General features: G+C 37.9%; 1 protein-coding gene across 1 annotated transcript; it reads left to right on the top strand.

Annotated features, from left to right (window-relative positions):
* Positions 1-1,549: 1,549 nt before the first annotated feature.
* On the top strand, positions 1,550-23,709 carry LOC134856009 (uncharacterized; the record flags this gene model as incomplete). Its single annotated transcript, XM_063872382.1, has 7 exons — positions 1,550-1,689; positions 2,700-3,944; positions 5,255-5,509; positions 5,818-6,161; positions 8,884-9,114; positions 10,777-10,879; positions 23,586-23,709. Coding segments are annotated over 7 exons (2,442 nt in total), but the record flags the coding sequence as incomplete, so codon positions are not given.
* Positions 23,710-24,268: the final 559 nt, after the last annotated feature.

Here is a 24,268-nt window from a genome sequence, read left to right as displayed (position 1 = left end):
CGTTTGGATTGAGATGACTGAATTATAGCACGCTTGAATCGATCGCAGTCGATCAAACTTTTCCTTCGGTGGGTCAGTAAAAACGTAATTGCTGAGTCGAACGCAGTTCGAAAACCAATTTGATCAGTTTAGTCGATCGAAATTTATAACGTTTGGATGGATTCGGACAAGACAGCACATTTGAGTCTAAATCAATTGAGCACATTCTTTGTTCGCTGGAGTCAGTCAAGGCATATCCCGCTCGAATCGTACAAAGTCGAAAAGATTTTTCTTCAGCCTAGTTGGTTCAAAACTAGCTAGTTTGAGTCGAGACGATCGAAACATAGCATGATTGAATTCAACACAGTGCGACGTTTTTTTCATCTAGACGAGTCGGTAAAAATATAGCACATTTACTCGATTGTAATTGAAAACATTTTTACTCTGGTCGAGTCGCTCAAAAAAACAGCCCTTGGAGTCGTTTCGGTCGAAACGCAGCACGATCGAATTTAATAAAATCCAACAATTATTTTTGTTCCGAGGAGCTTTGTATTCGAGTGTGTATTAGTTTTTTCCTTTTTTGTTTTCCACGCAAAATCAGGTACCACAAATAATGAGTGATATATCATATTAAAGCCCTTTCAGTCGTGATTTGAACCAATTCAAAAAGTTCCCAAAATTGTTTTGTAGTGTCGAGAAAAATCGTTTTGAATTTTCGGATTTTTTCATCTTATTTCGAGCAAATAAAGCAAGCCAGCAGGCTTACAACAGCTGAATATTACCTAATTTAGGACCTTTAAACTTAATTTTAAGCAAGTAAAACTAGTTTTGTGGAAATTTTTTAGCTTCATTTTTTTTATTTTTCTAATCATTTTTCTACAAACATTTTTTTCCAATTTTGCTATATTACTATGGTTGACTAATGTGCCAATATTTTTTTTTATTCAAATTTTTTTTTATCAAAAGAAGCAGAAAAAACTACACTAGTTTGGAAAAAAGATTTCTAAACCGTAGTTTTCTGAAGACAATGGTCGTAACATTCTGCCCTACTTGCGTAGTAACCGGCTATCCTTGTTCTTTATGGATTTGGTCGAAACATAGTCCATTTGGTTCAAACATACAACATAGAACGCTTGTGCTGAAAACAGTCGAACTCAATTTTCCTTCGGAAAAGTCGGCCGAAGTTAAGCTAGTTTGAATCAAGTCGGTCGAACAAAAAATGTAGGACGCTTGAATAAAAAAATGAACGTAGTTTTTACTTTAATCGACTCGGTCGAAACATAACCAGCTTGGTTCAATTCGGACAAAACTTAATACAATTATTTTTACATGGTTTGCTTTTGAAAATCATATTAAATTTATTTTCAAGCTATGCGCGCCACAAAAAAGTATAAAACTTTGTAGTTTAACATTCGAAGAGTGCCAGCTTGAGCGAACACTGATGGCTATCCAGACTGTTTAAAGAGCCGCAAGCGTGCTTTCCATTTCTTGATTTATACATATGTTTATACAAGCTTTTACAAGTTATGCACACGCTTTTTACAAGCTTTTCAGTAATTATCTGTTTCAGGTGGTCAAAGGCTGTCTTATTGCAGGAACAAGCGACTCGGGCCAGTCGAGTCTAATTCAAACACTCTCAGATTACGACTGGAACTACCCGACTAATTCTAGAATCTTCACTTTTAATCTTGCACCTGCTATTCTCAGAAGGCAAGTCATGAAAATTTACAAAAAAATTCTAGCCCCAATTAAAGCAATTACCGCCCAAATTAAAGAACCGTCCCATCAGTGTGCCCCATAAACATTACATTATTCAGGGCAAAGTTTGCAACAATCTTTTCAAAATGAAAAGTGGTTTTTCAAAAATCTTTTCCCCTCTTTGGAACCATGTATCAGATCTGTTTTAATCTGTTTTAGTGTTATCACATTTATTTTAAATGATTAGTGGCAGCTTTAAAAGATCAACAAAATTTTGAATTTTTGGTAAAATTTTTTCGATCTAAGCCCCTGAAGTTCATCTTAACTTAATACAAGAATATTGTCAAAATTTTTATTAAAGGCATGACTCAAGATCAGGGGCGGATCTAGGATTTTGTCGAAGGGGGGGGGGATTTTTAAAAAAAATTCGAAAATTGTGTCGACCTTTTTTAGGTCGAGCAAATTGGTTTGCCGAGCTCTCCCAAAGCCCTAAAAAAACCTTGCGCTCCCCCCCCTCAAAATTAGCATATAGTGGCGCGAATGGCGCCTTTAGAAAATTTTTTGGAGTCAGTCAGCCAAAAATGGATATCTCTAATAAGTACAAAATTTTTGAAAAAACAGGTCAAAAAAGCCGTTTTTGGGTACTTTTTGGAAAATTTTGACAAAAAAATTGCATTTTTTTTGGCGCGCGCTCTCCCTCAAAAATAGTATTTCTTGGCGCCTAAGGCGCCTTTAGAAAAATGTTAGGGTCGGTCGGCCAAAAATAGATTTCTTAAAAAGTATCGAAGGCGGGACCCTTTGGGCCGGCAGGGGGTCATTCCCTGAGGGGGAAGGGCGTCCGTCCTCCCCGTCCTCCCCTAAATTGCTAAAGACATCAATTGCCCAGGCCCAACTTACCTTTTGATGATCTTGCATGTCGCAAGCATGTGAAATGACTGTTGTGTCTTGAATAATTTCTGATATAAAAACAAAATCCATGATTAAAATTATTCTAAAATGAGAAATCTGAAAGCAACTTTCAGGAGCCAAAAAGTCTATCTGCTGCTCTTTGCTGGATCCTATGATGACTTCATCTACCTCAACTACACCTGGAACTCAATCGCCAAAGGCATCCCAGACGTCTGGAGTTGGACTGTTGACCCCAAAATCCAACAATTCCCGCCCTCTTTTCCAACCATCTACACACCAAGTCTAACTAAGCTACACGAAGGAAAGGTCACATTTTTCCGACAAAATGTAGATGTAAACGAAATTGAAGATTGTCAACCTTGGAAGGTCGTCGGAGGTACTGTTTCTACTACCGATCACCTCAGTAAATTATACAATAATTTCAATAGAAATCATCTTTTTATCAGTGAAATTGATATTTTCAATCAAATTATTGAAATTGGCCTCAACTCTCCAATCACTGATCGAAACGGCAGTGACAATTATTCAAAGCCAAGTTTGATGATAATGATATCATTTGCTGTTCTGGACTCCACGAATCACGTGACTTCGTGGTTTGACCTCGTGACCTCAAACAAGCTTGACCCTAATTCATCTTCCTTGAATATAAACTCAACAACTTCATTACACGTATTTAACCTTACAAAGCTTCCCAACTTAGCAGAAAATGTTGAGCATGGAAGTTTCCATGCGTCAAGTCAGTCGCTATTTCGGTCTTCTTGTCAAACGATATTGCTGCTTCCTTTTCAGTCCAGCTATCGAAACAAATGTCGAAATGTGTGGGACTACTTTATCGACGCGTTTACTTTTGGAGACCATTGTCGAGGTCATATGTCAACGCGTAATGGCCAAATTTTACATACTAGTTCAATTAGCATGCAAAATAGAAATGAAACAATTTCGAGGTGTGTGCAAGATTCGAACTGCAGACCACAAATGGTTGCCGAGATAATGCCCATGTCAATTGGATATCGTAATCCTTGTCCGAATGACCTTCAAGATTTAAATATTTCGTGTCGAAGTGCAAAGGACACTCAAGGTTCCCATAGTAGCTCCTCGATATCCGTTGACAGTATCTTGCACCACCTGTTGATTAGCGAAGTTGGAGGGGTCCTTGACTTCGGCAGCTACCCTGACTTTGTCGAACTCTCAGGGTACCCACTCTTAGCCCTAGACCACATCACATTACTCACTGTATGCATGGCTGCTGCAAATAGCCACCGAGATATTATAGATTGGAATTCCTTGTCTGGTTCTTCCCTGGATACCAACGGATACCTGATTTTGACATTGGATTCCTGGAAACATTCTTCTTACAGGTACGATGACTGAAAATCTTCTATGAGTTAAAATATTTGATAGCATGCCGGGTCTGGTTGCCAATTTTTTGTCCAATGAGTCCTCCTACCCTAATTTGTCAATTTTTAATTATTACATTAAATTATTCCGTCATTTTTATGAGGGTTGTCAAAAAAACTCGCATGTATCAGTCGGGAAAAAATTACAGAATTGGCGAAGGTATCCGCACTCAGTAAAAACAGAAAATAATCGATTGTATTATTATTATTATTGTACTTTCAGCTTAATTATAATTAAGTATAAGCGCCAAGTTTATACGATTTATAATCCATTATAATGATAACATTTTTGGTGAAATGTGAAAAAATTAAAATCAATTATAATTATAATGATGCTATTGACTGGAACTTGCTGAATTTTGTGTCCTGTTTCATTTTCTGCACGAGAAGCCTTGCATCTGAACGACCAGGAAAAACTTCGTGAGTGTGTTCGTTTCTACAGAAAATAAGGTCGTTATCTCGGGTTATTGCTGTCGTTTTGAATTTATAGGACCCCCACCTTGAACACTTCCAGTGAATGCTTCCTTTTTTTGTTTCCTGTTTTTAGCGCGTAGCCATCGATTCCAAGCGTTCTCCGATTCTGTTGGGATAGATCCCAAGAAATTTGACTCATTTTTGTAAATCCTATTCCAACAAAAATTGATGTAATGACGTAGTTTTTGTTCATTTTGGTACTTGATATTAAAATTTAGGGGTTCAGACCTGTTAATTGAGACAAATTTCAGACTTTGAGGCTTAAATTGCGATATAGTTTTTAGACAATTTCCTTAAGTGAAAAACTCAAATTGATTCCAAAAAATTGGACTCAAATGAATTATAACGTGCTGTTATCTTTCCGATTCTAACTAGCACTTTGAAAGGTTACATTATTTATGTGGCAAATTGACACAGGTTAGATTGGTATATAAGGCAGATTAGTATAAGGTAGATTAGTATAAGATAGATTAGTATAGGGTAGATTGGTATAGGGTAGATTGGTATGTAGGATATAAGGGCATGAGGAAGAAAGGTGTAGGGTAGTTTGGAAGAGGGCAGATTGTCCTGCCACCTTATAATTGATTATAATTTTTCCGAAAATCTCTTATAATCTTCTATAATTTATTATAATAGGTTATAATCCCTTTTTCTATCAAAAAATTTTTTCACAAAAAAAAAATCAATTATAATGGATTATAAGTTAGCTATTCTGCATGAAAACAAAGTAAAAGTCAGTAAAATTTTAACTTGATTTTGATGCTTAAGTTGAATTTATGGTATTAACTTAACCCTAGGTGCGACTGTGTTTCGACTGTCCTCGCTTACAACCCAATGCAGATCAGATACTTCGAAATAGAAGACCTCATCCACAGTGAAATCATAGACGCTGTAGTGTTCAACAGTGCCTCGAGGTCAGAGGTCAATTCAGGTCATCTAGTATCGACCGAAGAAGAGAAAAGGTCACAGAAAGCAGACTATGATTACTGCAGTCACATATCTAGAATTGTCACGCCTAAATCCCACGCAGTTTTTGCTCCTCCTCAATTCAGGTTTATATTATACATTTTTCATTCGATTATCAAAGTTATTGAAATAGCTTGACATATCACCAACCGTGTTGACCAAAATCTATTGCATTCATTTTTTAAAATACGGATCGTTGATTTCCGATAAAGTACGAACAAAAACTCTGCATAAAAGAATGTTTAAAATTGTTAGATTTTGATATTTGATTTCAAAATTAGGCTGCTCAGATACTTTTATTTCATAAACGGACGGAAAAGAAGTGTTCACCTACAGTTTTTAGGTCATATTTCTTTTTTTCTTTTATTCTAGAACATACTCATTTTTGATTTAGATCTGTTATTAAGAAGGAAAATAACTGGGCGCAAACATCAGAGGGAATCTCGATTTCACTGAGCAGGTGTTCCCTTTTCCACCCTGCTAGAAACAACGCCGCTTTCTCTTTTACCACTTCTTCGCCCAAACACTCTAACCCTTGTCCATCCTACAAGTACTCAAAACCTATTTTGACCCCCCTCACTTTGGAAACAAAAAAGATTAAACAACCGCGGAATCGAGAAATTCTGTGCGCTGATTGGTCCAAAACAGAAGAAGAAAGCATAGTTAGTCAAATGGCCCAGATCATATCAAAACAGTGCGCCCTAAACGGAACCCTGGTAACTCGACACAATATTCAAGGTATTTACTGTAATAACATTCAAAACATTTCTTATGAAATATGTTTACTTATCTACTTTTAATGACAACAAGAACAGTTGGTCGCTAAGCTAGAAGCACAACTTGCTCAGAATCATAGAAGAAACATTTATCAGAAAAAGAGAAAACTTATTTTTTTAATTTCAACTTTTTTCATGTGCAATAATACTTCTTATTATACTTTTTACCGGAGAAGTCGAGTAAACCAGAGGAAAAAAGTCACTAATGATTAATAATTATGGCTAATATGATGTCAAAACTGTAACTGTAGAAGAATGTAATTTTGGTGTCAGCCTTTAAGTAAATTCCTGTCACCCTTTATCTGATTTATTCTGAAAAACGAGTTCGTTCAGACCAGTTTTTCTTGATCCAGAAATAAATTTTTTGAAAATTGTTTTAGAACCCAAACTAAGGCTCCAATGGCCTTAAAACATATTTGACATTCTTATGAGTTTTCTTTAAAGTAGTCAAAATAGATTAGAAAAAGAACCACATGCCATAGTTTTTTTGAGCTCTGGTGTGGTCAGAACAATGACAAAGCCATACGCGCAGTGACAAACTTGAGATTGAAATCGATTTAAATAGATTTTTATACAGATAATATACTGTATAGAAATCGATTTGCGATAGCCCATTTGAATACGTAAATCGATGTAGAATGGATTAAATGGATTTAAGTAGCAGAATAAAAAATCAATTTAATTGCATAAAAAGTGGAAATGAATCGATTTAAATGAATTTTTGCAAGATAGTGAAAATCATCAAAATCTCAACAAAACTGATTTAAAATAACTATTTTTTTTGCTTCGAAGCTTGACCATATTTTTCTACTAAATCAAACCTCAAGAGAGCTATAGAGAGCAAGAGTCACTTAAAAAAAGTTTTGTATAGCAAACTTTTAGTTTAAGCGTTTAAGGGGTTCCATTTCAAATTAAAGCAAAAATAAGGGCTCCTATGGTAAAGTGAAGTAGAACTATGCAAAATGTTTTTATACTATCAAAGTTTTAGGCTCAATTTTTTAAGACTAATATCATAAAATGAAAATTATCAAAAAAAATGTTTTTGGTGCAGAAATATTAGATATTAGTTACCCTAATAGCGTATTTTCCAATCAAACATCAAAACGAAAAGTTGATTAAAAAGCATTTGTAAAAGTTTTATTTCCACTATTTCTTAATTGTTTGATCAATTTGAATAAATTCGGTATAGAATTTGTATAAGAAGAGTTTAAGAAAAGTTCGTTAAGAATTATTCAAGTTTATTTAAATCGAATCAAATTCATAAGAAATTGAAACAAAAAACATTTACAAAAAAGATTTTAGCTTATTTTTAAGCTACATTTTTGTATTTAGCTAAATCGATTTTGAATCAACTCAAATCATTTTTAAACTTTTCCTGCTACATTATCTGTATAGAATCGATGGGTATCCATTTTTTGTTAGTACACGCATGAGTTCTACGGTGAAATTTATTTGTTTTCTTTTTGAGTCTTTTTACTGAGCTGAGGTTTATAGTTAACAACGTCTTCTCAAAAATTTAATTACTTTTGCACGAAATGAATATTTGCTTTTTTAGATGATGCGTTTTTCTTTTTAACTTTTACGGAGAAAAAGTGTAAAATTGTTTTTATTCTTAAGTCTTCTAACCAGAAGCCACTTACCCATCAAATGGATGGGAGGAACTCTGGGTTTTTGACTAACTCAAAGAAAGTTTTATATTCTGTTATTAGTGTTGTTTTGAAGCCCTTTTGTTCGTTATTTGGATTGCAAATTAAATTCAAACATTTTTGTCAGTGTTGAGAAAAAAGTCTGAATTTTTCAATTTTTAGACTAAAAAGGACAAGTTGAATAGTGGCTGAAATTCACAAAAATATGTTCTATTTACACTTATAACGTTTTGTAAGTTATTATGTCAACAACTCTAATTTCTTTTCCGCTTTATAAAAGCACCCATTATAAAACCACCCATTAAAAAATAAGAAATTCGGTTGAAAATGGGAATAAAATCGATTTTTTGTTTCATCGACTTTAAGATTTTTGCTCGATGTTAGATTTTTTTCTATAAGTGATCAGAACTGAATCTCCTAGTTATATTGTGACGTTTGATATCAAAAATGTTTGGTAAAATTATAGAGCTTTGAAGTGATGTTTGGAAGTTGGGAGAAAAACATTGCAAACAATATAATCGTTATTTTAAGAGTTACTCTTTGTCAAAAAAAAATTTTCCAGTTCCTCTTTGTTATGGTCATTTATTTTTTGCAATCATCGCACCCCCCGCAAAGTAATATGGAAAAAGTTAAATTCTAGGGTTAGCTTTTTTGCTTTTTTTGCCCTTTTTTTGGTACATCAGTAAAAACTGGAAGGGTGTCCAGTAAAAATCTACCAAAAATCTGCATATCAAAAAAGTACCAAAAATATATTGTTCATTAATGGCATTTAAAAATGATGCACTTTTAAGGGTATATACATGTCTTTTTAAACTTGGAAAAGTGAAGTTTCTTCAAAAACCACTTCAGCTTTTTTTTCCTTGCGTTCATTAACTTTTTTCCAACTAACAATTGGCTATGTGAAAATTATTTTTTGCAATTTTCACCTAAATCGTTTGCCCTGTCTAGAAACGTTTCTTTTTTCTGCTTTTCTCTTAATAAATCAGTTTGTTTGGAACATCATATGCTTTAGCTCAGTAACCGGTTAACCTTGTTTAGACTTCAGCTTACGATGTTCGGCACAGACTGCAATAGCTTCCTTTGATCTTCTGGGTTCCAGTGAAGACAACTTAGAGACCCTTTCAGAGTGCTACTCCTACTCGATTCGTGACAGTAAACTTAGCCTTCAAACTGGTCACCAAGTTTTCAAGTTTGATTTTGATGCCGGTTTAATAAATCCAGGCGGTCACCTCTACCATACATCATTTGGACTGCAATTTACCATTAAGGGTAAGATCAAAAAAGAGGCTCGTACGAAAGAAGAAAAAAAATTTTTTTTTTACGACACCCGGGTCGAGGTGCTCGACGAATGTTTCGATTTTGAAAGTCGAGCAGGCGCAGTTTTTTAATGGAATTCAACAGTCAAGAAGCAAAGTCGAGTTCAAATTCGAATGATACTCAGTTGTGGTGGAGGGAGACGAGACATAGGTCGAGCAAAGTCAAAACTTAGGTCGAGCACAACCTGATTTTTTTTTTCAATTTTTTTTTGAAAATGTTTATGAATTCTTAACTTTGAAACAGAGCTTATATATGCTCGGAAAAGGCCTCCGTCAGAAAGTTGCAATCAGCAACAATCAGTTGAGGATATTTGCTTGCCGCAAAACTAAAAGTTTCAGAGGGAATCCTTTAATTATTCCAGATCTCAGGGTTCCTGCGGCAACAAAAAGTAAATTCTACTAAACTTCCTTCAATTATCAATTTTCAGATCAACAGTTTCAGTCCAGATTTGTTAAGAAAAGAAAAACAAAATGAATAGAAATTAAAAAAATTTAAATAAGTTATCTTCAGCTCAAGCATCATCACAAGAATTCAAGTAAAGAGCATACACTATAATTTGTTGTCAATTTACCCATGATATTTGATGGTCGACAAAGTCGAAACATAGGACGAGCGCAGTCGAAACATGACCGACTTCGGTCAAGAAAGTCAAAACACAGGTCGGAAACAGTCGAAGCATACCCGATTTTGTGGTCAAAACGGTTGAAACGTACGAGTTTTTGGTCGATTCGGTCGAAACATAAATTGCAAGTCTTGACCCGTAGTGACGGCGCCTGAAACAAAATTGAGATGGTTCAAATAAATTTTGGATTTTTTGTGGAGAAAATCGAGACAGTCGAACCATACCCATTTTTGGTAGAAAACTAGGAACGTTTTTTTTTTCAGGATCGAATAATTATTTTAATTTAATTGTCGGTTGAGAAAACCGAAACATATCGAGTTTCGGTCAAGAAATTTGAAACATATCTGAACTGCGTCGAGCAAAACCGAACATATTTTTGTTGGGTCGAGAAAGTCAAAATCTACCAAAATTTGTTCGAGAATGTCAAAACATACCGAATTTTAGTCGCAAAATACTGAAATGTGGTCGATGTAGTCAAAACATGAATCGAGCACTTTGACCCGAGCTTGTAGGACATCTGCAGGGTCAGACTACCTTAAAATAAGCATACAGAACATTTTTGAGTTTATCTGAAACATTTTTCAATAACATTGGAATATTTCTGAGCCTGAACGGAAATATACTGGTCGGTCAAGGGGGTGGGTTTGGGAACATGCTACAACTTGTGCTTGTTGCTGAATAGTGATGCTCTCATTTTTCCTTTTTTTTTTCGGATGAAACATAAAATAATTTTTTACAGGAAAGCGTAATATAATCAAGCAAATTATGTCTAATCAATTAGGCTACGTAAACTAAATTGGTATGCCTCGACAATTTGTGCAACTTATAAGTATTTGCTGTCTTCCACAACAACTCTCAACTTCTATTTTGAGCGCTATTCTATTCTGATTGGTTAAAAATGAGTTGGAAGTTAAATAAACTTCCTCTCCCCTAGAATGCTTTAGGAAAAAGATTTCAACTTGTTTTTTTCTGAAGTGAGTTTTATTTTTCAGAGGCGGCCTTCGCTGTGTGTGGAATGGCAGTGAGCATAGCGTGTGTGATTGTGCTCGGTGTCTACCTCTTCTATAACTTGATGATAAGTGGCTTCAAACTAAGGTAGGCTGATTTGCACATTTTGGCTCACAGCAGGGATCGGATTAAAAAATGAACAAATAAAAAACGCCTAACGGCCATGATTATGGAAGTAATTGATAAAAGACGGATAGCTTGCATGCCCGCACTGAAATTTCATCTTCAAATGATGATCAATAAATTCAAACAGGCATGGTGCCTTTGAATTTATCCTTATCAAAGATAACTAAATTTCTGTGCGGTCAATCGATCCATACAGCTTTTGCCCATTCTTTCCATAATCTTTGCCACTATAGGTCTTTTGATGAACCGATTTATTGTTCTGACCACTGAAGTTGTTGAAGAATTACGTCATTGTTTTTGTTTCGTGCTATTACTGTATTTTTCCACAAAATACAGAAAAAAGAGTCCATGAGTAGATTATGCTAAAACAATTTCATTATGTGGAAACTTTGAAAAGAACTTTATTCTTAAAATTAATTGATTTCTAAACATTTGGAGAATTTTGGCCCTGATTCAGTAAAACTAACTATCTACCATGTGAAGCGATTACTGTGTCATTAGAGCACAAGTGTCCATAAAATTTTTTCGAAGAATAAACATTTAGAAAACCTCGTTTCTTAACAAACATTTGTATAATCATTTTTTTTTGCCAGGAGGGGGATGCTTTAAAATTTAACTTCAAAAAACAGCCAAAAACAGTTTTTCGTTGCAAACCCGTGTTCGCGCTTAAATTAATCTTAAATTAATGACGTCATTATAGCGGGAAAGTGAAAAAGCTAAAATTAGATTTGCTTAGACAAAAGGCCTTGAAAACTACTGGTTTGTCCGATTAAGGTCAGTTTGCCATCAAAATGTTTATAGATTTTTGAGATTGTTGAAATTCGTATGGCTAAAAATTTCAACTGATATTACTTATTCTATATATTATCTGTTGAATTGCCGATAATTTACAGATATTGAAGCAGGTTTTTGTAAGGTCTTACAGGATACACGAGAGTGCGGCACATTTTGGTCCGCCGACCCGGACGGTATTCTGGACGTTAGATATTCCGGACAGTACGACCCAATTGGCCGAAAGTGTGCAATATGCCGAAAATTGCCCAAACGACCCAATTGGCCGAAAGTGTGCGATAAGCCGAAAGTTGCCCAAACGCTCCAATTGGCCGAAAGTGTGCGATAAGCCGAAAGTTGCCCAAACGACCCAATTGGCCGAAAGTGTGCGAGAAGCCGAAAGTTGCCCAAACGACCCAATTAGCCGAAAGTGTGCAATAAGCCGAAAATTGCCCAAACGACCCAATTGGCCGAAAGTGTGCGATAAGCCGAAAGTTGCCCAAACGACCCAATTGGCCGAAAGTGTGCAATACGCTGAAAGTTGCCAAAACGAACCCATTGTACGAAAGGGTCCAATTAGCCAAAATTTGTCAGAAGGTGGCCAATTGGCCGAAACGACGCAATTGGCCGAAACGACCCGATTAGCCGAAACGACCCGATTGGCCGAAACGACCCGATTGGCCGAAACGACCCGATTGGCCGAAACGACCCACTTAGCCGAAACGTCCCACTTAGAAGGGACTCAGAGTAGGCAACTCAGATTACAGATCAGAAGGCAACTTTGCCCGAGCGCCTTTATCGACCCAGTTAGCCGAAACGTCCCAGTTAGAAGGGGAGGCCTTTTCAGGTATCCTGATTGTGGATTGTGGACACCTATTTTTTCTCAAGACCCGAAGTTTTCTGTGGATTTTTGGAATCTACCGGTGAACGCCTCTACAAAACTTGTGAGATTAAAAAACCAAAACTTTATCCATTTGTGCTAACTTGCTGATTTGATGCTTTAAATTCTGATACGAGGTTTTTTGATGGCAAAATCGTAACCCCCCATTCTTCTCGATACCAAAACCTGATCAGAAAATTTTCTGTGGGTTTAGGAAAAAACCGGCCTCAAAAACCTTAATTACGTTATCCTAACACCGTTTTTGTAAGCTCAACACCGTATCGAAAAAAAAGGCCAAATATTTTGAAAAAAAAATTGAAAATTTTTGATTTTTTTTTCCAAAAATTTTAAAGTTTTGCAAATTTTCAGCAAAGCGCCTGGTTTCATAATAATTTAATTAACACGACCGAGTCGAGTTTTTTGCCCAAAATTTCGGACTTTTTAGAAAAAAAAACTCAAAGTTTCGCAAACGCATCAGGTTATTGTTGGAACTTGAACCGTTGGGTGAAAACGTGGAAAAAAAAATTTCGGAAAAAAAATTCGAAAAAAAAAAAATTTGGAAAATTTTCGGAAATAAAACCAAAATTTTCGAAAAAAAAATTTCTGGAAAAACGCCGTGTTTATTCTTGAAACGTGGTGCAGCTAACTAAACTAGTTCATTTGCATAAAAGTAGCCGTAGTCGAGACCCGTAGCGTATTATCAAGCAAATCGTCTTACCTTATGCTACAACCTTGTTAGCTCAGGGTGTTGCGGGAGGTCAGGTCGCGGTTTGCTTGATTCCCTTCCTCTAAAGTTGATTTAATTCACTAAATGTTCATACTAGCTGCTAGCTCGCTGCACCACGCTTTGAAAATACTTTCCCCCGCTTCGCAAAAGCGTGTATCTCAATCGTGCTTAGCCATTCCCGGGTTAAGTTTCAACCATAACGCAGTGAACGTCCGTAAAACTTGTCAGAATCAACTTGATCACTATCTCTTAAACCGAAACGACATTGTTATTTGGCACGACGCCGTTAATAACTCTATTAGTCGACACCGTAGTAATAACTTTAACGCACTAACTTCTAACCAGCTTAAGAAGATTCTTTTAAAATATAAACGTAAAATTTATGCAATCGTTTACTGTAAACGTGTAGGCACGGAAGATATATATAGTAAGTTGAAAGAGTCAGGTATATTAGTTATTAATATAGTAACATACCTGATATCTAGAAGGAAGCAGAACCTCACTGAGTTAGGGCAAAAGTACTTACAACTACACCAGGATCATTCTCTAGAACTGAAAACGTTTACGATCCTTAGGCGTTATAGCAAGAATTTGAAGTACATTATTTCAAAGAAGAATACTCCTAAGCCAGGAAAACGCAAGCGGCAAGCTAATCGAAACAGAAGAAATGCTGAGCAGCAACTAGGAATTAAATGAAGTGCTTCTCTAGTGTGTGATATTGTTTAATGAGTCAGAATATAATTTATCAATACTAAAGTTAAGGTCTTAAATTATTTATTCCCTTTTTTCTCTCAAACTGAGCAGTTGAGCGGTTGAGTAGAAGTGAACAAGTTCAAAAAAATCAAAATGACAGAACAAATTGAGTTAAAATATCGACGATTGATGAATGGTCGAACATCACTAGAAAATGAGCTTTCCGTAGTTCACAGTCGCATAACTGAGAGTTTAGAGGGACCAATTCGGAAAACAAAAACAAACGCCTAAATTGAATCTTGCAAGAGTATTCTCGAAAAAGCATTAGCTAAAAATGATGAACTTGTGATATTAGCTAATAAAACCGATAACCCTAGCAAATTATTAACGGAGTTGGCTGCATGGTGGGATAGGATAGTTAAAGTTAACGATGAAGTAACTGGTAAGGCTCGCGTTCATATGGAATCTAAACAAGATTCAGAGGTCCGCGTCAGTGAAACTAGTCGATCAAAAGTTTCATCAAAATCGGCAAAATTCGGGTCGAGCAAGCAAAACTCAATGAAATCATTGACCCCATTGAGCGCCGCAAAGAGCTGCTCCTAGCGAAGATGAAGCGAGGAGAGTTGGAAAAACAACATGAAGCAACCTTAAGACTGAAACAACAGGAAGCCATCATCGAAGAGCAACAGCATCTGATTGAGATGGAACGAAAACAACAAGAAATTAAATTTGAAATTGACCGTAAAGAGCAAGAATCGTTTACGAATCGAAAAACGTCGGCTTGAAATGGAACGATTGAGCGAAGAAAATCGTATTAAAGTAGCTGAAGCAAAAATGGTTAAAACTGAATACCTCGAAGAGTTTGAAATAGATCAGCATCTCGAGCTGGCGTCTTCGGTTGATCGTCGTTCTGACAGGGTAAACGATTGGGTTGATCATGCATTAGAAAACCGAAAAGGGCCCGAGGTAGTTCCGTCTTCTTCAAAGTTTGAAACCTGTATATGTGCCGCACTCTCGTGTATCCTGTAAGACCTTACAAAAACCTGCTTCAATATCTGTAAGTGGTTCGCATCAAAACAGAAATGTGTCCACAGCGGGAGCTTCACCTCGGCGATCGTTGCCGAATCAGACTTTTGGTTGTGATCAACAATGTTATCCCTATCAACCAACCGTCTCCTTCAGCGATGGCGATGGAATCAAGCACGCTGTATCCACTAATCCTGAGCACGAAACGCAGTCGTTGCTTATTTCCAATAACGCTACACTTTGCGAAAACAATACATCATCATTTTTTAATCCAGCTGGAACAGCAGCTACCAATACTCCGGTATGCCGTTACTTCTCTGTACCTCATCCTTCGTCTTCCATTCAACATATCCCCGTCAACAACTTTAATAACGATTCCCGAGTTGTTGGAAACATGCCCGCCATTTCCAATCAATACTCTGGATACACCCTCCATGCCATTGTGTCACAACCACCTGCAAATTTAATCTGCAGAAATCAAAACTTGCTATTACATAACGTGTATAGCAAACCTGCGTCAGTGAACAATCCGTTTAGCGGACAGTCTGCCGTTATTAGTCAGCTCAATTTGCCACTAATGTCACAGTGGACACCCGCAGTCACCCAATGTATCACTGGGGTAACAAGTGATGGTAACACAAACCCATCAGTTGGTGCTTTTTCATCCATAACGCCAATATCTCAGCAACAATTCCCCCACGTATCAAGTGGTGGTACCGTTTACTATGGGTTTCCCAATCACGACGCATCGGCTGAAAACACTTACATATATCAGCAGCAACCTTTTGCAGCTGATCCTAGCAACACATTGCCGTCTTTGCAACCAGCTCCCCAACCGCAAGCCGTGACACTGAATGACTTAGTCCAAGCTCTGTCAGTCTCAAAGAAGGATCCCCTTCCAGAATGGAAGCTGGCCCAGTACGATGGCAACCCGCTCCAATGGCACGAATGGTTTTGCCAATTTTGCAGTACTGTAGACGCAGCGTCCCTAAGCGATGATGTGAAGTTAACTTATTTAAAAACATTAGTCACGGGAAAAGCTAAGTCAGCCATAGCAGAGTTCGCATACAGTGGAAGAATGTATAAGGATGCTCTGAAAACTCTGGAAAGAAAGTTTGGCCAGCCACAAAACGTAATTACGGCCCACCTTGATAAGTTGTCCAGTTTCCCGCAGCTTCGAATGCACAACTCTGAGAACATCATTAGCTTCTCGATGACCATTTCAAGTCTAGTGGCTGTCTTTAGATCTCTTGATTATGAAGAAGATTTGAAAAGCGTCTCTTTGTTAAATCAAGCTCTTTCGAAAATTCCACCAAACATGAGAGAATCGTGGTCACTTTTTGTCGTTCAACGTAATTGGTCACGCCCTAACCTAATTGACTTTAACAATTGGTTAAAAGATAAAGCAGAAGCTCATGAGCAAATGAAAAATATGCCTGGAAAGCCCAAAGTTGAAGAGCTATCCAAAACTAAAGCTGTAACGAGAGTTTTTGCCTCGACAAGTACAGTTGAGAAAAAGTTTGAATATCCTTCTTGTATCCTCTGCAAGGGGAAACATGCCTTGTGGAAGTGCTCTGTGTTTAAGGAGAAAACTCCAACACAACGTGCGAAATTCTCTGCGGAAAACAAACTGTGCTTCTCCTGCTTACAAGGGAACCACGCATTCCGGCAATGTCCCAGAGCAAAGAAATGCACCAAACCAGGTTGCACTAGCACCCATAGTGTACTTCTCCATGGGGCTGAACGTGTTTTTCCTAGTCGAAATCCGGACAAAAATGATAGCCATACAAGACCCAACGCTGGTCAAACAAGATTTAATGCAGAGCCGGATAAAGCGAGCACAAACGCTGATCGAAAATCATTCAGCAAGAATATACCAAATGCAAGTTCGAACCATGCAGACATTAATCCCGTTCCGTTGGATGTAAGTTGCGCAATCTCGAACGACCAATCATCAATCATAACATCGAAAGGGTTACTGCCCATAATCAAACTCCAAGTTTCCACCAATTTCCAGAGTGCTGATTGTTTAACATTGTGTGACTCAGCATCTAGTCATTCCTGGATATCGGCTAAATTAGTCAAATGTCTGAATCTCTCAGGAAGAGATTTGGATCTCACAGTAAATGGTATTAACACAACGACTGTTGTTAAAACGAAACAAGTTCAGATGAAGGTATCTTCTAACTTCGATGGATTCGAATACATATTCGATTTAACAGCATTTGTCAAGGATGAACTTAAAGTCGGTACCGATACCGTCAACATCCCTGCATTACAGAGCAAGTATACGTACCTTGCTCCAATCAAACCAATTGTGTATAGCTACGCCAATGTAGACTTAATAATTGGTCAAGACTCCTTCCATGCTATTCGGCCTGAGGAGTATTTCAAGAGTGAGGCCGATCCAAACACATCGCCCGTCGCGGTTCGCCTTCCAATAGGCTGGGTCTTGAGCGGCCCAATGCCGACAACTACTGGTTTCCTTTCTACTTGTTTCAAGTGCAATACGGATGATACCGAACTGGCTTGTCAAATTAAACGCTGGTATGAAATAGAGTCATACGGAGCCTACAAACAGGTCGATTCCCGTTCAGCCGAGGACAAAAGGGCGGCTAAAATACTTGATTCCTCCACCGTCCATGATGGATCAAGATACGCTGTTGGTATGCTTTGGGCAGAAGAATCTATCATGTTACCAGACAATTAGTATTCCTCTTTGGTTCAGTTAAAATCGTTGGAAAAACGTTTAGCGAAAGATCCTCACTCAAGGGATCAATACTCAAAAACTATCGAAGATGATTTGAGTAAAGGATACGTGATTCAAGTTCCTCCCCATAATTTTTCGAATCGCAGCATACGCGAGTGGTATCTTCCTCACCATCCCGTGGTGAACCCAAACAAACCTGGTAAAGTGAGGCGTGTCCTTAATGGGGCGTCTAAATTCCACGGTACGTCATTGAACAAATCGTTGCTAGTAGGACCCGACCTACTGCAAAACCTTGTGTTCGTTCTCCTCCGTTTTCGTCAAGATCAAATTGCCGTATCGGCTGACATTGAAGGGATGTTCCTACAAGTCGGCGTCCTTCAAGAGGATCAACCATCTCTTCGTTTTCTGTGGCGGGAGGACCCCACAGCCGATGTGGTTGTACACCAGTACACGAGACATATCTTTTTAGCGAGAGATTCGCCTACGTGTGCAAATTATGCATTGCAACGGACTGCAATGGATAATCAGGCGATGTTCCTTGACGAAGCGTCCGCAGTTCTAGAGAAATTTTATATGGACGACTACCTAGACTCCTTTGAGGACCCTGATGTTGCATTTAAAATGAGTCAAGAGTTGATTACTCTGTTAGCTCTAGGTGGTTTTAAATTAACTAAGTTCATAAGTAACGTAACTAAAATTAATAAAGAGTTAAACCCGCCCCAAAGCGCGCCGCAACAGGAAAGTAAAAATATTGTAACTTGTGGGGATAATTCTTCTCATGTTCTTGGTCTGAAGTGGGACCATATCGACAACACTTTGGTCGTAAGCCGTGGTGTCAACCATGAACTTAAAAATTCGATAACACAGCGAACAGTTTTAAGTTTTGATTCCTCCGTTTTCGACCCCATAGGTCTCGTAGCGCCCTATACCGTAAGAGCGCGATTATTGTTGAAAGAAATCTGGCGCATTCATGGCCAACAATGGGATGATGAGCTACCCGTTGATATCAAGACAAAATTTCTTGCCTGGCACTCTGGTTTGCCATCTCTAGGGAAAATGAGTATAAAGCGCAGCTACTTCTCCGCACCAGTCGATTGGGTTGAGTTACACATGTTCGGTGACAGCTCAGAAGAAGTTTTTTGTGCTGTAGCTTTTCTTCGCGCCCGTGTGAAAACTTCACTCGAAACACAAGTTGCCTTCGTCTTTGGAAAAGCAAGAGTCGCGCCCATGAAAGCGCTTTCCATACGAAGCTTGAACTGCAGGCCGCGTTACTAGCTACCCGTTTGAAGGAAGATGTCCTCAAAGCTCTAACCATTCCTGTGTCAAACACGTTCATGTGGACTGACAGCACCACTGTGCTCCAGTGGTTAAACTCAGGTAGTAAGCAACCCACGTTCGTGGCAAACCGGATTGGAGAGATTCTGGAAAGTACGACCGTAGACCAGTGGTTTCACGTCTTAAGTGGAGACAACCCTGCTGATACGGGAACCAGAGGAATCTCAGCGGAGTCTTTAAAAACAAGCAGCTGGGTGAACGGGCCAAATCTGCTGAAAAGAAGCGAGTGGCCTTTCAAGCCGAGCATAGAAATACTTAAGAAAATCCGCCTGGCTGGTCCCGCTTGTGACCTTAATGAACGTTTACAGCAGGCCTCTAATTTTTCAAACGTTGCACAAAAACAAAAACAACCCATTTTATTTGCATGGGAAAAATTCAGCTCGTTTCGTAAACTCCAGCGAGTGGTTGCCTTCATGCTCAGACTTAGTCCGAAACACCGGCACTACAGCACTAAATTCAAGGAAATAACCGATCCGGTTGAATTAGAAACCGCCAAACAACGACTTTTGTTGATTTCCCAAAAGGAATCTTTTGAAGCGGAAAATTTACAACTGTCCTGCAACAAAACCGTCAAAAAGTCTAGTCGTATTGCACAATATGCACCGTTTATGGGTCCTGCATTCCTCATTTGTTCAACTGGGCGAACTCGCCGCCTAGTTGAAACTGAATATGGCACAAAACACCCCATAATCCTTGATGGAAGGCATTCTCTGGTGAAATTGTTTGTAAGTGATATTCATTATCGCTATCAGCACCAGTTCTTAGACTACCTGCGAGCTGTAATTCACTTAGAGTTCGCAATCTTGAACCTTCGCTCTTTATTAAAGTCCATTGAAGTCCACTGCCTTATATGTAGGAAGCGCAAAGCCAAAACTGTCACACCTATGATGGCAGAGCTTCCAGTTGAAAGGCTTGGTTACCGCCAGCCTCCCTTCACAAACTGTGGTGTTGATTACTTTGGACCCTCTTACGTCTCAATCAGGAGGAGTTCTGAAAAACGATGGTGCTTCCTTTTTACATGTATGACCACCAGATCTGTACATATTGAGATTGTCTCATCCATGGACACGAGTTCGTGTGTAATGGGAATCGAAAGATTCATTGCCCGTCGCGGCACTCCATCAGTCATTTGGTCTGATAACGGCACCAATATTGTGGTAGCCGAGAAAGAACTCTTAAATTGTATTCAGTCGTGGAATGGACATGCACCCCCAGAGCTGGCGAAAAAGGGTATTAAGTGGAAATTTAACCCCCCGGCAGCCCCGCATCACGGTGGTTCTTGGGAACGTCTCGTTCGGTGTTGTAAAAGGGTATTCTACGCAATAATAGGAAGTAGAAAGATCACTCCCGAAGTCCTTGAAACAACTTTCTGTCTTGTAGAACAATCACTGAACGCTCGACCCATAACATCAGTAAGTGCAAGTCCGGATGGTTTCGAGGTGTTAACTCCTAATCATTTTTTGTTAGGCCGAAATGGTACTAGCTTTCCTTCTCTCTCTTTCCAGGAGCACTTCGACCATCGAAAGCAATATATCCGAGCGCAAAGCTACGCCAACGCAATTTGGAGTCGTTGGCTGCGAGATTATGTGCCAGCGCTGAATAAACGCAGTAAGTGGCACTCCGATAGTGACGTTATTTTAAAAACATGTGATTTAGTGTGGATTGTTGACGAACGCAGCCGAAGGGGACACTACCCTCTGGCTCGTATAAAAACCCTTAATTACGGAAAAGACAACATAGCCCGATCCGCCGTAGTTACCACCCGCTCCGGGGAGCTAACTCGACCGGCCGTAAAACTCGCACCCGTTTTAGCTCCTTTGGGCGCGGAAGATGTTCGCGCTTAAATTAATCTTAAATTAATGACGTCATTATAGCGCGAAAGTGAAAAAGCTAAAATTAGATTTGCTTAGACAAAAGGCCTTGAAAACTACTGGTTTGTCCGATTAAGGTCAGTTTGCCATCAAAATGTTTATAGATTTTTGAGATTGTTGAAAACCGTATGGCTAAAAATGTTAACCGAAAAATGTTTAACCGATATTACTTATTCTATATATTATCTGTTGAATTGCCGATAATTTACAGATATTGAAGCAGGTTTTTGTAAGGTCTTACAGGATACACGAGAGTGCGGCACAACCCGCATCAAGCGCCGATGGATTCTAATCGATTATAATGGAATTCCGTGACAAAGATAATCCATTATAATCCATTAAAATCTATTGAAGTTTTAAAGTTCAGACCAGGAAATCGATTATATTGCCATTATAATCAATTATTTTTGAAATAAAAATCCGTTATAATCCATTAGAATTTTGTAAAATGTATGCCATGACTCTTACTAATTTTGAATCAATCAACCACCTCCCCTCACTTTTACCAATAAATTCCCCTCCCCTAACACCGTTCAAATCTTACCCCCAACCTTTCTCCGCGAAAAACGGTTTTGGTCAAAAAACAGTAAAATGAAGCTATAAACTGCGATGAATTGAAAAAAAAAGATGAAAAATATAAGTTTTAATGTGAAATGTAACGTTTTATGAAACGTACTACGTAGGAACTGCACTGAACAAGATAGGATTTTACTTTGAAAAAAATAAATAAAAATTTCCTGAATAGCCTCTCAAAAAATCCATTATATTTGATTATAATCGACGATAATGGATTATATTGGCATAAAAATGAGAATCATAATCCAGTTTTGATGCATTATTACAGATAATTTTGTATTTTTTATAGATACTGACCATATTAGGACAATATAATCGATTATGGTCCATGGATGCTCGGTGCGCAAAACCCTTGATAAAATCCCTTTGATGAAAAACGAGAAAATAATAAAATAGTTTTGATTTTTTTTTTCAGTTTGACCTTACGAACCTTTTAGAAAAGAGCTAACCTGAACTGTAAAAGCTCTTTTTCATAGCTAAAAGTTAAAAAATGTGTTTTATTGGCTCAGCAAAAAGTTTTTCCTTCTGCTGATGCGGGGATGCTCGCTGTAAATTAGACTGAATATCAAATCTAATTTCACACCGGTTTTCCTCGACACTGAAAAATATTGGGAAAAGTTTATCATATCAATCTGACTAAACTTAAAATATCTTTGAATTGATGTTGACTCAACCACGTCCGACCTTTATTTGCAGTATCTGATTATGAAGACAAAATTTTTTAAAAACTAAAACGTACACGAAAAACGCTCCTTCCATATTTCACTTGCAGGACCATAAATATTTCTGTAAATACCGGTTGTTTATAAATATCTATATGTGCTATTGAGGTTACCTTTATTTGAACTGTGGTACTCTTGTTTTTTACGAATTGTCATCAACTAAACAACTTAAGTGTTGACAAAAAAGATACTGATAAAAATAAGTGGATTCATTGGTTAATATGGAGGGAAAGTTAAGAGAGAGTTCTTATCGCAAAGTCATCACTCCGCATCATTTTCTCTTATGTAAAGTCCTACAAAAATTCCTTCAAAAAATCTGAGAGATGAAAGCAGGGGAAGATTTAGGGGGCGGAGGGTTTGAGGCCCCTCTCTCAGGTCAGGGATTCGACCCACTGCCAACCTGGGGCGGATCTAGGATTTTTTCGAGGGGGGGGGGGCGGATTTTGAAAAAAATTTCGAAAATTTTGACCTTTTTTTTAGATCGACCAAATTGATTTCCCAGCTCTCCTAAAGCACTAAAAAGACTACGCCGGCAAATTTTTGAAACATCAGGTCTAAAAAGCCGTTTTTGGGTTTTTTTGGAAAACTTTCAGAATAAAAGAACGCTTTTTTTTGGCGCGCGCTCCCCCTCAAAGTTAGTATATATTGGCGCCGAATGCGCCTTTAGAAAACTTTTAGGGCCCGTCAACAAAATGGATTTCTTGAAAAGTACCAAAGAGGTGACCCTTTGGGTCGGCAGGGGGTCGAATCCCTGAAAGAGGGCGTCCAATCCCGCCCCGCCCCCCCCCCCCCCCCTTAAATTCACCCCTGCCTGCCAACCCAAAGGGTCCCCCTTTGGTACTTTTTAAAAAACTCATTTTTGGAAGACCGAACCTATAATTTTTCTAAAAGCGCCATCGGCGCCAGTATACACTAACTTTGAGTGGGAGAGCGCGCCAAAAAACGGGTTTTTTTGTCAAAATTTTCCAAAAAAAAAACCCAAAAACGGCTTTTTTCACCTGTTTTTTCAAAAATTTGCTTGCGGCGCAGAAAATTTGGCAAAAGCAGCGTCTTTTTACTGCATTGGGAGAGCTCGGAAAATTAATTTGGTCAAATTTTGAAAATACGCACCCCCCCCCCCCCCCCATCGAGAAAATCCTAGATCCGCACCTGGATGAAAGGGTAATAATATTCGGAACAAATATCATAGTGACATATTTTTTTCTTATTTTTCTTTCATTTTGTTGCTGTAAAAACTAAGAGTGGTAAAAGCTTCAAATTTATTGAGTTTTGCAGCTGAATATATGTCTTTTTGAGACTAACGGAAACTTTTCATTTTTAATGATGGATGTTTCTTGATGAGTCACTTTTGTTTAGGTCGACAGGATACCAGCTGCAAAGAAACTCAACATCCTCAACTGTTTTGAGAACAATTCACGAACATCGACGAGCACAAATGCCGACGTCCACGTCACAACACAATCTCTTACACTCGATATGAGAACTTATAGTTAAAAATTTTTTGCAATTCAAATTTGTATCTTTTCAACTTTGATCTCGCTTCAAGTGGTCCAAATATGTCACATTCAAAAATGTGCCTCTTTTCACGTCACGAATTGGGACTGAACTATAGCGTCATGTTGAATAGTTTTTTGCGCAATTTTAGGTACTTCTAAGAAAATTTGTTGGAGAGTCAAGCGTGCTACCAATTCAAAACCCTTGCGGTCATGATTTTAATTGAAAAAGAAAACTTCAAAAAAATTTCCGCGGTCTCAAAAAAACTGAATTTTGTGCTATTCAGAATCAAGGTTAACGAAAAAAAATCTGATTTAGCAGAGAGTAAAGAATTCGATTCTACGACGAATTTTTGTTTCAAGTCATCCTTAAAGCTTAAAGTCAATAATTATATTTCAAAATGGTCTCATTTATTGTTCTGCTGTTTAATTGGGTGCGATTTTCCTCAATTTAGAAGAAATCATAATTTTTTGAACAGCATTTTTAAAGGAAATAATTTTTTTATTTTCGTTTATTTATTACTGCGATAGAAATTCTCGGAAACC

The sequence above is a fragment of the Symsagittifera roscoffensis genome, unplaced genomic scaffold (genome assembly GCF_963678635.1).
Source record: "Symsagittifera roscoffensis unplaced genomic scaffold, txSymRosc1.1 SCAFFOLD_507, whole genome shotgun sequence".
In the NCBI taxonomy this organism is placed as follows: domain Eukaryota; kingdom Metazoa; phylum Xenacoelomorpha; order Acoela; family Convolutidae; genus Symsagittifera; species Symsagittifera roscoffensis.
This window is presented reverse-complemented; position numbering and strand designations above follow the sequence as displayed.